Here is a 16,858-nt window from a genome sequence, read left to right as displayed (position 1 = left end):
GAACGTCAAAAATGCCGATTTGTGCATGCAAACAACCGAAAATCGCCGTAATATATATACACATACACACACACACACACAGAATCCGCATATACACCTAATAATAATAGGGTATTATAAAGTAAAGACCAATGGAATAAACTCTATAATAGAGAAACTGGTCGGTGGTCTGAGACAAAAGTACACATAGCAAAAAAAGAACAGAAGAAGTCTCAATAATGAGCACTCAAAATATACCTAGAAAATATTTACTTTAATGTCTTCACATATAACAAGCTTAAAACATAATTAAAACCAAAGAAGCGGTAGCCCAAAATAGACAAGGTAAGTACATATCCTATACCAGCGGTGCGCAAAGTGGGGGGGGGGAGGGGCAGAGAGGGGGCACGAGACTCGCTGCAGGGGGCGCAGGGTTTACAGAGGCCCCCCGCACGCTTCCCGAATACATTTAAATTAATGCCGGGGGAGCTGCAGGGCCTCTGTAAACTTCTACTTACCTTGTTTCATACGCTCCTTGTCACGCGTCGCCATGGCAATGCGACGCTACGTGGACATGTGCCGCCGCGTTGCCCTGGCAACGTGACATGACGCCAGGACGTCTGAAGCAAGGTAAGTAGGGGTGGCGCGAGAAGAGGGGGACAGACGGCAGGAGGGCGCAGGGTAAAAGGATTGCGCTCCCCTGTCCTATACTACAAAGGCATTGTGATCTAACATTGACACTAGTATCAAACTAATGCAGCAAAGGTATAAAGTGAGAACCCGGGGAAACAAGCTCCCTGCGTCATCAAGACCGGCCATTCAGAAAAGTTAATTAGAGCCCAGAAATAAAGAGCTTGGGTCAGTGAAATAAAGGACGCTCGCCCTACTAGTTTCGTCTAAGTTTTGACTTCTTCTGGGGTAAATTCAGGGGGCAAACTCGGACGAAACTAGTAGGGTGACGGTCTCTCAGTAGATCTCCCTATGTTCTGTTATATTCAGGACTTTTAACTATCTTTCTATTTGCTGCAAAGCCTTATTTAAAGGCCATTGGGACTGTTATATCAATTTCGGAATTGAGCCCTGTGGCTAATCTCTCCGAGTGAACGGAGCCAGCGGCTAATCTCTCTGAGTGAACGGAGCCAGCGGCTAATCTCTCCGAGTGAACGGAGCCAGCGGTATCCCCGTTTAGGGGAGTGACGTCACCATCAGAGGACCCGCGCGACTGCTGATTACAGCTGAGCAGTGAAGCTCCTGCGTCCGAGCACACAGACGGAGTGAGCGGTTCCTGAGATTATCAGCCCGTTTGATGCAGCGATCTGAAAGCATTTCACTGATGTGCCTGTTATTTCTGCTACATTGTAAGTAGCCTCTGTTGCTTGCGCAATAATTTTATTCATAAACGTACTTCGCCATATTGGTATCTTTTTCATCTATAGGTACATCTCGTTGTGGAATTCGAATATAGGACTTGTTCATGCATCTATCCTTCAGGTGTTGTATATCCATGCACCTGTGTCTCTGATTTGTGCCTTTTGTGTTTTTTTTGTACTTTGTATTTCCTTTGGGGTGGTGTACACCCATTACATTGTAGCAGCACTCATAGACATCATTGCAACACTATTTTAAATCAGTTTTGTGCACCTTATACTTTTTCTTCATATATATATATTTATATATATATATATATATATATAGTCATTGGTATGGAGATTTGCACGCACGTTTGTTAGAAGGCAGATGATTGTCCCTTATTAAGCATATAGATATGTAGTAACCAGGGGGGTCCTGATGACAAAAGACAGCACACCGCAGTAATAATCCAAAAAGTGTGTATTGTGAACACAGGGCCGCCAACGTTTTCGGTCCCCTGAGGAAGGTCCCTCTACGAGGACCGAAACGTTGGCGGCCCTGTGTTCACAATACACACTTTTTGGATTATTACTGCGGTGTGCTGTCTTTTGTCATCAGGATCCCCCTGGTTATATTTCTTGTAATTATTACCATGTATGTTTTGTCATTAAGATGTAGCACTGGGCACCCCCTGTGTTTTCCTATATTCATGTGCCACAGCCCAGTTGCACTCTATGTGGCATTACATATAGTCAATATTAGGAGGGTGTGGGCGTTTGAGCTTGCTGGGTTTGTGTGTTTAATTAATTTCTGACTGGTATCAGTTGTATGGAGGTTGTGGCACCTCCCCCAGAGCTCACGTCAACTCCCCCTTTTTAATGGTGGATTGTCTCATCTTGCTGCAGGTAATGAATCTATTATGGTTCTTCCCCCTCATACAGAGGTATTGGGAACAAATGCAGTGTAGTGTAGGACTTGCACTTATTATGGTTTACCTTGACGTTTGGTGTGCAAGCTTATGATGTTTTGGCCAAAATTTCTAACTAAAAAACCATATTTTATTATTAGCATTAGCAATGTTATTAGTATTGAAGCATCATTTCTTGTAATTATTACCATGTATGTTTTGTCATTAAGATGTAGCACTGGGCACCCCCTGTGTTTTATATATATATATATATATATATATATATATATATATATATATATATATATATATATGTAGATAAATATATAAACTATATATATGTATATATATGTAGATAAATATATAAACTATATATATGTATATATATATAAACTTCCATAAGGGATGATATCCCCTACTATTAATATACAGTAAGTCCGCGCTTATCCGACACAATATGTCCCGCAAACCCCTGTCAGATAGCAGATTGTCAAAGTGTGACCAATGTTGACCGGTTGCGATTTTAGTCGGATACGCGCAATTTGCAGCGGATAATGCATTTTTTTAATTGCATCAGCCGCCATCGGAAAACGCTTCAGACGGAAAGCAGAACGTCGTAAAGCGAGGCCTACCTGTATAGGTGGACCTAAAGACAGATCTATACAAGGGGCCAAGAAAATAATATAGCAATAAACACCAAAAATAAAAATCTTCAGATAAACATAGCAAAACCTAAGTAGCCATTCAACCCTTTGGATATCCGTCCCAAACTGAATGATCCATCTAGTCTCTCTTTGTAAAAGGGCCTTTTCGAGATCTCCTCCTCTAATTCCCAGAGATATTTTATCTATTGCAAGGGCTGTCAAAAGACTGGGGTTAGAGTCTATTTTCAACACAAAATGTGAAGCCACGGAGGTGACCTTTTTAATGGCATCTTGATCTTTTTGCACATTACTTATGTTCTTGCCATGTTTTAAACCTCTGAACCTCACCTCCCTTGTAGTCATCCATACATAGATCAATTTGTAGGGACAGGTAAGGTAGTAAACAACCCCCTTGCTTTTACAGTTCACAAATGAATAAATGTTATAACTATGATTCCCTGAACTGTCCAAGAATTTATCGGCTTGGTTCATATACTTACAGGCCGAGCAATTATTACACCTAAAAAAATCCATTTTTCGCAAAAGATGTCATGAAGTGTGGATTGATATGTGGGATATAATGACTCTTGACAAGTTTATCTCGGAGATTCGGTGATCTCCTACTCGTCATGGTCATACGATCTCCCAAAACTGATCTTAAATCTGGATCTGTCAATAGTATCCCCCAATGTTTCTGGAGGATACATTGCAGTTGTGACCATTGCTGACTATAAGTACTCTCAAATCGAATTTTATAATCTTGTTTCTTCTTTCTAACCTTAGGTATAAGCAAAGTATCTCTCTTACAGTTACGACAATGCAAGAGTCCCTTGGCAACATTAGACCTACTGTAACCCCTTTTGTAAAAACCCATCCTTCATCTCTAAAGCCCTTTGCTCAAAAACTTAATCAGTTGAACAATTTTGTTTAATCTGCAAAAATTTGCTTTTTGGTATACCCATGATCTGATGTTTAGGGTGAAAACTATCTGCATGAAGTATTGCATTAGTAGAAGTGTCTTTGCGGAAAATATCAGTGACAAGGTGCCCAGATTCACCAATGCCAACCTGGAGATCCAGGAAATCAACACAGTCACAGCTCCATTTTGAAGTACAGAAAGTGTGATGTTAAAATCGTTGTGGATGAGGACATCGACGTAACCCTCAAACTCTGCAGTACTGCCCTGCCACAGTATGAGGATGTCGTCGATGTACCTCAACCTAAACATGACCCGTAACATCAGAGACAACTTCACGTTCCCACCATCCTAGGAAGAGGTTTGCATATGAGGGCGCACAAGTCGCCCCTATCGCTGTACCCCTTCGCTGAAGGTAAAATTGGTTCTTAAAAACGAAAGACCTCAGCCCATGATCGTAATGGGTGCTTCTGTAGAGGGACTCAACATCACAAGTAGCAATGATAGTATTTTTATCAACTATATTCCGCAGATGCGTATGGAATATGTACACAAGGCAAACAAGACATGCAAAAGCATAATATTACTCTGACAATCTTCACCGGAATACATCAAACCCAGCTAACTTCTGGAAGGTTATCAACAATATATTCCAGCCTTCTAGCCATCAACAACCAAGTAATATCACTAAGGAGGATATTACTCTGACAAATCCCACTGACATTGCAAATGCATTCAATGATTACTTTGTGGGGTGTGCTACTAACTTATTAGCGAAACGCAACCCAAACCCAAAACATGAACCTCATTCTGAGAGTACCCCTATTGCCCCACCCTCTCCCAACACTGCTCACAATTTTCAATTTTTCCCAGTATTCGAAGAAGAGATTACCCAAGCGCTCCTCAAATTAAAACTAAGCAGCCAATGTGTGCCTATAAAAATACAAAATATACTGTGACAAGCGCTATACCTAAATGTGACTGTGCAGTGCACAAATGAATTAAACAGTGCAGTGCACACAAAAAAAAAAGCAGCCTGGTGATCTACTGAGGAATATCCCAAAATAAACCTCTACACATGAATACAAATACAAAAATAGACATAAACCTGGCGCATGTGATATAAATGTGAAGTGATATTAAAGTCCAAAGTTAAAGGATATGCAGACTGTAAGTCCCAATCCTGAAAGGTCAGCTGATGATAGATGGTTCCAAAATCACAGTTCACAAAATGTAAAGCATACAGTCCTCTTCACGTTGTATGTTCAACCTGCAGATGTGTGACATTAAGCAGAGAAACAGGACATTGCGCAGTATATTTGATTGCCAATGTTGCACTTAATTTCTAAGCTCAATAGATTGCCTACTTACTAGAAGTAGATGAAATACATGCAGGGGAGAGAATCTGTGCTTGGAGCCTTCTGTGTCCTGGTCGCCTTCGGTAAATCACGAACCCCTCGTGGTGTCCTCTGCTACCGTGGATGTTTAGGAAGGTCTCCCTTTCAGGAACGTAGTCTCCTGGATCAGTCTTAGGGTCCCTGCGGTCTTTTATTCTCCAGTGGGGATAAAAGAGGGCAAAGGATTGCGCAGAAATAAAAACTTTTATTCGACGCCTACCTAAAACAGTTAAAATACTCACAAAAGTCGGTGAGTGTAAAATCAAAGAAGTGCCCGACCAAGCACACCGAAAGGCTGCACTCTGTCTCTGAATGTCCGCCTCGGTGCCGCGTGTACCTCGCGAGATTCCGGCGCGGTTCGGATGATGTCACCGTCTCCTCTCAGTGACTAGCAGCTTGAGTGTGGGGGGCAGTACCTCTTAGGCTCCTCCCTACGCGTTTCGTGACGGGGAACGTCACTTCATCAGGGGATTGTGGAGCCTCAGCAATCCCGTGTGCAATATATAGCCCCAGTTAACCCCTAGCTTACAGGAGCCACTAGAAACCAATCATGTCAGAGTGATTAAACTTCCTGATAATTGCAATCAGATGGGTTAAAGTTAATCACCTCTGGGGCAACTCCCAGGTTCATCTTGGAAACATGGGATCACATATTATGCATAAACAGTGTCATTGTATAAAAACAGTATCAAATTCACATAATATATAAAAATTTCATTGGATGAGAGAATGAATAATTAATTCAAAGAAAAGATGCTAAATCGAAATCGATGTTTAACCCTTTAGGGGAGAGGGTCTTGAGAGTATAGATCCAGAAGGTCTCTTGCTGTGAGACCCTCTGTAATCTATCCCCCCCTTGGACTTTAATATCACTTCACATTTATATCACATGCGCCAGGTTTATGTCTATTTTTGTATTTGTAGCCAATGTGTGCCTGATTTACTGCAATCTAAGTTCCTAAGACTTGTTGCCCCAGCCATTGCCAAACCAATTGCTTCCATAGTCAACTCTATTCTGTCTGCAGGCCATATCCCTAAGACCTGGAAAATTGCCAGAGTGGTCCCAATCTTCAAAAGTGGGGACAAAAACACTGGCTCGACTACAGGCCAATCTCTCTTCTCCCAATACTACCCAAAGTCATGGAAAAATGTGTTCACTCCCAATTAAGCGATTACTACACCAAGACAAATTTCCCTAGCCAATTCCAATCTGCCTTACGTCCCCAAACACTCCACGGTAACTACCCTACTAAAAGTTTGCAATTAAATTCAATGTGGAATGGAACTGGGACAACTCACTGGTGCAATATTCCTAGATTTTGCAAAGGCTTTTGATACTGTTGATCATGTTATCTTCTTTAACAAACTCCAGTGCTCTGGAATAGGGAAGCATGCTTTAAACTGCTTTCATTCCTACCTATCAGGAAGATCCCAACATGTGTCCATCTCAGGCTCTAACTCCAACCCCCTGGACATCACCTGTGGTGTCCCGCAAGGCTCTGTTCTGGGGCCATTACTCTTCTCAGTGTTCATCAATGATTTTCCTACAGCTTGCAAGGGAGCTTCAATACACATGTATGCATGACACAATCTTATATGCACACAGTCCTAGCCTCTCCGATTTTGAACACATACTTCAATCAGACTTTTTGAGCCTTGAAAATTGGATTTCCCAAAATAAACTGTTTATAAACACTGACAAGACTGTAACAATGGTATTTGGGACCAAAGCTACATTTTTAAAGCTTCCCATGACTGAGCTCCAGATCGGAACCAAGCTAATACCACCCTAACTCCTGTTACTAGTTTTAAATACTTGGGCATATGGTTTGACTCCCATTTAACATTTGGGATGCACATTGTGACATACAAAACCTATGCCAAACTAAGTGTACTTTACAGGAACAAATCCTCCCTAAGTCTGCTGGTCAGAAAGCGTATCGCACAGCAGATGCTAATGCCAATTTGCGACTATGGGGACATTGTATATGGCTCAGCACCCAAAACCCACCATAGCAAACTTGATACCCTCTACAATTCAATATGCTGATTTGTTCTCCAATGCAACTACAAAACACGTCACTGCGAAATGCTCAAAGAACTAGATTATGCCTAGACTCAAGTGATGACTAAAGTTCATCTCTCCAGTCTTCCTTTCAAATACTTTTTGGGCAAGCTACCATCTATCTGAACAAGCTCCTCACCCTTACCACATGCAGTACTTATCCGAGATCTGACTCCAAAAGACTGTTTATGGTCCCATTTTTCAGCAAAGTATCCGGCCGCTCCTCCTTTTCTTACCGTGCACCCCAAAACAATAACATTCTACTGGAGACTCTCACAGCCACCAGCACATGATTTTTTGTAATTTCAGAGGAGACAAGATTACAGTAGAAAACACCTCCACCGAGGAACAAGACTGTACTGGAGAGCAAAAAGTAGACTTTGGTCTCACATGATATATATCTCAAGTTCTTTAGTATTAGGTGATATCTGTTTTATTTGGACTATATACAGGCAGTCCTTGGTTATCTAACGGAATGCTTTCTGAAAATAGAGTTGGATAGTGAAACCGTTGTAAAGTGTCCCATGTTAATCAGTGGCGGTGAGCGTCGGATAACGCATTCAGGCGTCAGAAAACGGCCCATAGGGTTGGATTGTAAAGCATCGGATATGCCATCCGTCGTAAAGTGAAACGTCGGATAGCGAAGACACCTGTATAAGTAAACGATAAAGGGATAACTCAGCCGGTACTGATTGATTGGTATACTAATAAAGAATAGAATATATACTAGAGAGTGACAGGTCAGACTCAGATGATGGTATCTCTCTGCTCAAATACAGTGCGTGCGTGCGGTTTCGATTTCGCCTGGGCACAGAGATCCAAGGGGGTTTACATTCAGAGAATCCTAAGCTGCCCTAGTTCGAGGGGAATTTGAGGTATCCTGAACTGCCCATCTTTAATTAACACATGTATTCTTGTGCCATCAGACTGGTTGCGGAATGTTTGTGTACATTTTCATCCCAACGCATAGTACTGTATAATGAGTCTATAAGTAGATATTGAGCCAAGAGTCAGACACTAAATATAGGGCTGATTCTATATGTCCCAAAGCAGCCAATCGTTATATTTTCTTATGAAATTCCCCATTGACTGATGTGGAATTTTGACAAAAAACAGCCCAATCGGCCTCTTTGGCACATACTGCTGCGGCACAGTTTATTCGAGCATTTGCCCGTTCTGTGCCGCAGCAGTAGCCTGGCGCGCGCCCGAGTGTGACGGGCGCGCGCCGAAGCAGCGGAAGAGCGCCCTCCGATCGGGGCGCTCTCCCTACCGCTGCCGGGTCCGCCTGGTCCCCCGGAACCCCCTGCCGCTGTCCCGCGATCGCGGGACACCAGGGCTCCCTCGGGGAGCCCCTGGACGTGCGTGCAGGGGGCGCACGCTCCCGAAGACGCGTGACCGCGCGTCTATGACGCGCGGCACGCCGAGGGGCGGCCACTAGCAAGCCGGGAAATCTCCCGGCTTGCGGATCTGGCCGCAGTGCAATTAAATGTGTCGCCAGTGTATAGAATCAGCCCTTAAGACCCATATACACATAGATCTGTTATTGACTTAATGGGAGAGGAAGAGACTACTCTCTACTCCAAATACTCCTTTATAAAAAACGTGGATAGATGCTAGTGTTCAAAACGGAAAAAAACGTGGATAGATGCTAGTGTTCAAAACGGAACACACCTGAGATACCATATTTAGATACTCTAGTAAAATGCTCTCTCTCACTTTCGCTTTCTTCCTCTTCTCTCCAGCAAAACTTGTATTTGGAGCCTGCATGGGAATAACGCCACCTTTAGGCAAGACATGCTTAACGCCATGCTATTTAAAGCGAACGCAAGGTGGTGCTAATGTAACAAGAAGTTAAGCCTATGCTAAGGAGTTAAACAACTGTAGTTGTTTTTCATACTAATATAAATAATTTGAATATACTTTGTATATCCAAATTGGTATATATCCCAGGTGTGTTCCTCTTCGTTCACAGTTATCTCTCCATGCATTGTTTAAAAGTGTATTTCTGGAAGTATATAAGTAGCTTTGGATTCTACAAAACGAGGTTGGAGTCTCTCTCTCTCAATGGGAAGAACGCCACCTTTGGGTAACACAGGCCTAGCACAAGCCATCTTATTTGAAGCTAATGCGAGGCACTGCTAACTTCACAATGGGTTAAACTTATATTAATGAGATAATCAACGTCTGCATAATTAACTTTGTTGATATGCGGTAACCTCAGGGAAAATAACATCCGTTAATGATTTTGATAACGGCCTGTTAATAGCACAGCGCTAATAGACTTCTGTTGATCTGGAACAAAGATGTCAAAAAGATGCCTTCATTTGGATATTGGGGCCTATTACATCATAAATAAATATGTATTCAATTAGAAAAATATTACAAGGAAAAAATAAATGATACCATCAATACTTAGCAAACTTTTATAAGAGCAGATGCATCTTCAAAATGTAATAGATACACTAACTTGCATGTAGAATTATTATTGATTAAATCCTGAATGCAACAAAAAGTAGTAAAAAGCCTTAGTATTTAGCTTTCATATGTCAGGGTCTAAACCAAATTGTATTTGTTATTAAAATATGCTTTGGTTCTCAGCCTGAAAGTCAAATTTCAAAGACACCCAATCATCTCAAAATCTAAAAGTGTGACCTCCAGGAGACAGCTGTAATCTAAATTACACTTCCTGCAATACTCCCCTCCTAAATTGCTACTTTTGAATATAGAGGAGGTTTGGAAAATGAGAGCCTTTGATCCAAGATTAAGATATGTAATCCTGTTAAAGCTCAATGTGCAATAAATCTGACCTTCTTTGCTGTGGTCCAGATTGTAAGCAAGACATAAAAGGGATGCTTGGCATATTTACTGTGTCTTGATGGAAATGAAATCCACTCACATTGCATTTCTCATACTTGTATCAGTATAACTTGACAGTAGTAGCTGGTCATGTTTTTTTTTCCTTCTAGTTACTAACCTTCCACTTTGGTCTGTGGTCCACTTCACTGACCTCCCATCGGCTGTTGTTTTGTACCATATCCTTATAGCAGAGGGGAAGTTGGTTGGCACCTTTATTCCGGCTTTGCTGATCTGCAAGCTCCATGTGTCAATTGAAAATAGGAGATCTCCACATCCAGGTGCCAGGCTACACTCCGTGTAATAGAATAGCTGCTCTTTCCACTGGCTCACAGGTAAAGCCACAAGTTCAGATATGATTTCATTGCGGAGACTTGTGTGCTGCTCAGATTCATCACTTGGACAGGCAGTATTCATAAATTTTTCAGTACCTGGCACAGCGGTGACATCCACCTCTTCGACCTTTAACACAGATAAATCACAGCAGTCCAGCACCAGAACAAAATCCGTGCTCCCATGATTCCCTCTGTCACAGCAGTTCTCTGAACTAGTAATCCCAGAAGCCTGCTTCCTGTTGCCATGGTGATCATATTTAGCAGAAGTATCTCTTTCACTTCTAACACAGACAGCTGAGTCTTTGTTCCTAGTTTTTGATGAGCAAGTTCTTAAAGGTAACACGTGAGTCTCGCAAGTTTCCGGTACCCTAGTTCTGCAGGTTTCAGGAGACTGTAACGGGCAAGCTTTTTCAGTAACATCACGTTCTTCATCACATTCTTCTTCACATCTATTGATAGGTTCAAGGAACAAAACAATATTGCCTGTGATCACTTGACTGTCGAAACACACATGGACGTCCAGAGCATAATGCTTTACAAGGATGTGGCTTGTGTTGGCCATTAGTGGCAAATCATCTGCATTTTGCTCCATCCTCGATGCAACAAAATTCTCCTCACAACTACTCAACAATACTACACGTGTTACAAGGTGCACGGGAATGCTCATGGAAACGATAAGCCTTCTGCCTGGGGAATTCTCTGTAAAGAACAAGACAATGGCTTAATGGAAGAAATATTTACATTTAGCATAGTGTAAGTCAATAAACATGGCATGTAGAAATGGTAAACCTTAAAGAACCTTAAACCCCAACTTGTTTTTTATAGGGTAGAAACCAGCCAAACACCACTACTTTCAGCTCCGGGGAGCCCTTGGTTACCGAGATAATTACCAAGGCAGTTACAAGATTTAAATCTCCCCAAGGGGAAACAAAATGGCTGCCAAATCTCAGGCCAATAAGAAACTGCAACATCATCAGTTGACTTCCTATTGGCTGGCCATTTAAATTCCCTTTTAAAAACTAGGAAATAATACTGGGAAGTTTACTAGTATCTCGGGAACCCGGGGTTCCCCAGAGCTGAAAATAGTGCCATTCATCTCAGGAGGACCTACCAGTCCCAATCCTGTAAAAAGAAACAGATTAGTTAGGGTGGATTGCTCCTTTAAATTAGCAATGGCACCTAATTGACCACTTTACATAAGAGATCAAATAAGAAGCAGTACATGTTGCCGTATGGATTGAAACATTCTTGTTGTTACTTGTTTTAGAGCCAAATCACTGAGAAATCATTAGTTGTCTGCTTGCGCTTCTATATAAAACTCTTCATTATGATGAGTTGAGCTAAGTTACTTCTTATGCGAGATTGCCTTTAAACATGATAGTAACTTGTAAAACTCTTATTCACATTACTTTCTAGATAGAGGCCAATAAACATATGATACCTAACAAAACACAGCTGCTTTCCAGGTTGATCGCACAGGGGAAGCTTTCAGAGAATCTCATACTGATCACAGGACTGAGGTGAACCAAGAACTGTGCTCTTAACAACAGGAAGAGGATGGGTGGCAGATATCCGATCTCATTGCAAAATATATGCAATACTTTCTCAAACCCCATCGCCCCCACAATCTCCATATTTCCTGAGGAATAATGAAGCAATGCACCATATTGTGCCACGTAGATTTCACTTAGAAGAGCATCATCTTGCATCATTGGATAAATTATCTGGTCTGAATGGTAATTATATCAAAAAAGTATTCTCACCAGGAAAATATTTTTTTATATATATATATATATATATATTTCTCCACTAACAAAAAAGTTTCCTCTCTTTAATATCATTTTGTTTTACCTGTGTAACTATTGGTTTATTTTTTACGTGTTTTTCATTAGATTTGGTTTGTTTTGAGACAAATGTATATTTCATGCAGGTTAAGTTGTTTAAGGAATGTGTTTGTTACTATGTTACTTCTTATAAATCTAAATAATTAGTAACACGAGAAGGGGTGCCACAATCAAATAAAAGCTAATCCTAAATTCAGGCATCTGTACGCTAACATTTTCATGAAACACACAGATTCCAACGCCTATGTTTTTACTCAATCCATAATAGGCACGTACATTCCTAATGGTCGAGCTCCAAAAGCAAACCGTGGGTTTGTACCAATGGGTGGGGGAACCAAAGGGGGAGATTTTGAAAGTTGGCAGGACTGCAAGAAACTGTCGGTATCTTGGTCAAAAATGCTGACATGTTCCAGGGTTATTTGTTAACGTTTCCTAGTGCAAAACTGATTCAAATGTACAACAACAAAATAGAAATAAGATAGCCAACAGAAAATCTAATGGAGAAGTAAAATGAAGATCTAATAGGAAAAAAAAGGATATCACAAACAGTAGTACAAGTATACCGTCGTTAGATAACAACAAATGATTCGAAGAAAACAATTAAAGTGAGGTGAAAGTTCTAATTAGGCCGAGGGGTAACACCTGGTCATTTTTAGAAGGTTGCTTAAGTCTCCACTTTTAAAAAAAATCGAAAAACATTAATCGAATCCTAATGTCTGTAACACTCCACGTGACTTGTCCTGCACCCCCCTCCTCTGCTTTCTCACATGTAGAGAACAGAATCCCTTTTTGCTAAGCGGTGCTTGGTGCACACAGACTGCAGAATCAGTAGTACCGCCTGGGTGCTTGAGGACGACGGCAGGTGCGCGACCCGATTAGAAAGCTTCCCCAATGCTCTTTGTGGTCTATTCTACTATTTTAATCAGGGGCGAAGCATAATCAATATTCAATGTCTTATTATACCTTTTCATAAAAGGTCACAGGTTACAATACACAACGACTGAACTTTATCTTTAATACAAAATCAATTTCAACAGTCAGCGTGGCAATCCTGTGTCTAAGATTATACTAGCATCCTTTAGCACTCTGGTATATTTTTTAGCCCTCTTTTGGTATTCTTATACATTGGGTTCTTCGTTTTCACGATTTACATATTCACGCTCTTGTTCTCATCTCCTCCTATAATATTTACAGTATCTCCGTTCTCTTCACTATTTACTTATTATAAACTATTACACAAGAGGTGGTTGAAACCTTTTTGAGCCAGCACCTTTTTTTTCCCCCCATTTACCGCAAAAAATAACATCAACTTATTAAAAAAGAAAAAAAAATACATGGTGTTTTAATATTTGATAAATCTGTTGCGGGCACAGCAAGAAGATTTTACGTCAGTCCCCTCTGTTAGTATCCTTTTCTTAAATGTACCCGAACCCTGGGGATCCCGCTGGTTTGATCTGCCATCCCATGACCTCCAGAGACCCCCTCGGTCCCCAAGATATTTGAACATTTGTGTCTATACTGTATGTGATACACACAAAAGTACAAATATAACTGCCATGTAACAAATAGAAAATTGCAATGTCATCTCCCAATGATATACACTAGTAGCTTACTTTTGGCCTCTGGAGCTAGGTTTACCCCAGCAGCCATATTGTATTCACTGGACAAAAATACAAGTTACAGTTTATATTGGGAACTGGGGTTCCCCCAGGGGTCATCTCCGAAGGACAGTTGGTGAAGGTGATCTAAACAAGAAATACCCTCAAAGAAACCAGAAGCATGGTCTGCAAATTGTTTTACTACAAAAGCAAAGTATATAAAAATATACTGTATGTAAAATAATGTGCGATATACAACGATGCATGCAATAACTCATACCATAACAATACAGACATATATTGGCAGAGATACAAAGAAACATTTATGATCCAAGAGAGCTATGTAAAATGATTTATATATTAGTAGATCTAATGAGCGGTTGAAAAGTATGCATCTTAAAATATTTTCTCCTAAAAAAAAAAATTAATAACATGTTCCTAAAATGATAAATATTGTTTCATAAAGCACACGATGGCTTAAAAAATTTCAGTGTTTTTATTCTTTTTAGATTTTCATATTTTAATGCCTACAGTGTAATGCAACTCTTGGGATTTATGTACTTTTTAAATTACGACAGCTCTCAAAATCACCACTTCTAGTAAAATTGGCTTATTTTCTCATAATTTACTAGAAGTGCATTTTAAGTATTCCTTTGGGATTGCACAAGAAGATTTTTCAAGTTTACATTTAAATACTCGAGGTATATCATTACATCTTAATAGTAAAAAAAACATTAGCATTCTGGATAATGACCTTCTGAAGGCAAACAAAAGGTCTTCTCTTTAGAAAAGAAAATATGCAAATAGCCATAAAGCATGGAAAATGGTATCAGCACATGCCTAGTCGTAACACATGTGACTATCTATATATTGATTGAGGTATTGTTTCATTTTCAGAACCAAAAAGAACATTACAAATATGCTCAGCTGTCTGTTATATTAGCAGTGACTGTAAATGTTAGCATTTTTTTGTGTGTGCATATTTGGATATATTTAAAGGACTGGGGGGGTCATGGAGTTAAACAAACAATGGCTCCAACGTTTTCAGCACTTGCTCTATATCAACACTGTAAGGAGGTTATTTATGAAGTGTTATATAGTCCACGCAAAAAAAAAAAAAAAAAACTGTTCCATGACTGCAAAACAGCTAATTTCATTTTTCCAGTTTAAGGTTGTTTCTATATTTTTACCTACTCTAATCCCTTCTATACTGATTTATATGGGAACATGCTTTGGGCCCCTTCTATCCTGAGCAGATGAAACATGACTCTAAATGTTTTTTCCTGTCTAAAATCCCCTGTGACATATAAAGACAGTTGTTTGTAGTTCGCAGTAAAATCAAACTACTTGTGTTTATATTAAAGTATTCTATATTTGCCAGACTGTCCATCATCATTTTCAACAATTAAACACAGATCTCACACAAAAAAAGGATGAGCAGACTTGCACTATCAACCAAGATACTGTATACTCCTAGTTATTTCTTTTGGCTCAACCAGCACTTTGTGATTCATTCAGGAAGCCATATTTAAGTATGCGCTTTAAAACTATTAAAGTTGTTGATTCAAGCATCTCGCAAGTCTTATCTCCTTTATTTGGCATCAAACCACCCAGAAGATGCATTTGCAGCTTTGAAAGTCTTGCTCCTAAACTTCCATTAAAAACCTACAACCATTTGACAAGCCTCCTTAAAAGCATAAGCCACACCAGCCAACATATTGTTTAAGGATATCACATATCAAGCTTGATCCTAAGACTCCAATTCAATATAGTGAGAACCAGGGTAATGCCGTTAACTGCACATTGTACTGCTTCTAACTACATCTCAATAGAGGACTTAGGGCCTGATTTAATATTGTCGAAAGTAGCCGATTGACTTGAATTGGTAGTTTTCCAGCAATTATTATTATTATTATTTATTTTTAAACATATATTTTTATTGAATTTTTACAAATTATAATTGGGAAGGGGGGAGGGAGGGATACACAACATAAAAAAGGGTGGGAAGGGGTACATATCCATACTTTTTCTGTATAAAATACAAGATACAAAATACAAACAGCGAAGCTTTGTTATAAACACCGTACCATTTTCATTCTATATTCGCTTCATCCATTCCACATTAGAGATCATTGCTCATTCACTTCCCGGTAAGTCTCCCATGGTTCCCAGAGCGCCAAAAATCTGTTGTATAAGAGCAATCATAGAAATAAATGGCATACCACTGTTAATAAAGACATGCAGGTATAATTCTGATCTGGTGCTTACCTCCCAAAGGTCCCGGTGTCTCAAGGCTGGACCTAATAATGGCACAAAAATGAAGGAAAGGAGGAGCACACAGGAGACTTGATTTGAGTTTTGAAAAACTTCAATAAAGGTGTTCACAGCATCAGAGCTCTAGTACAGATAATGTTTCAGGACTAATGTGTCCCTTCCTCAGACCCAACACCCTGAGGAAGGGACACATTAGTCCTGAAACATTATCTGTACTAGAGCTCTGATGCTGTGAACACCTTATTGAAGTTATTCAAAACTCAAATCAAGTCTCCTGTGTGCTCCTCCTTTACTTCATTTTTGTGCAAAAATCTGTTGTACCTGTCCTGGATCAAACTGGTAAGTTTCTCCATTGTCATTATATAGTTTAGCTTATTTGTGACAGCTGTTATTGTCGGGGGGTCATTTTGCTTCCAATGCCTAGCTATAACTGCCTTGGCCGAGGATAAAATATGTATTATCAGCTTGTCCATATTCTTCTCTATATCGTCGTCCAATATCATTTCCACAGTCTAGAATGTATTTACTCATGTGATCATTTGTTTGAGTGATCAGGGCTTGATACAGCTGTGCTATTGTCCCTTTATGATATTGTCTTGCTAGATAGGGATTCTCAAAAGTAGATAATGGCTTAAAAATATCTTGTTTTGGTTCAATTGAAGCAACAATGTCTCAACGGAAAATAATGATACAGGT

The 16,858-nt window shown here is 40.1% G+C and overlaps 1 protein-coding gene across 2 annotated transcripts in view; it reads right to left on the bottom strand.

Moving 5' to 3' along the window:
- AOPEP (aminopeptidase O (putative)) overlaps positions 1-16,858 on the bottom strand; it is a 490,654-nt gene that overhangs the window by 439,965 nt on the left and 33,831 nt on the right. For both annotated transcript variants that reach the window (XM_075599100.1, XM_075599108.1), the window contains exon 2: positions 10,233-11,145. In XM_075599100.1, the coding sequence (XP_075455215.1) occupies positions 10,233-11,113 (881 nt within the window). In that variant the 5' untranslated portion in view covers positions 11,114-11,145. The remainder of the gene's footprint in view (positions 1-10,232; positions 11,146-16,858) is intronic.

This window comes from Ascaphus truei, chromosome 1 (genome assembly GCF_040206685.1).
Source record: "Ascaphus truei isolate aAscTru1 chromosome 1, aAscTru1.hap1, whole genome shotgun sequence".
Lineage (NCBI taxonomy): Eukaryota > Metazoa > Chordata > Amphibia > Anura > Ascaphidae > Ascaphus > Ascaphus truei.
The sequence above is the reverse complement of the archived record's forward strand: the minus strand, read 5'-3'. Positions and strand labels throughout refer to the sequence as shown.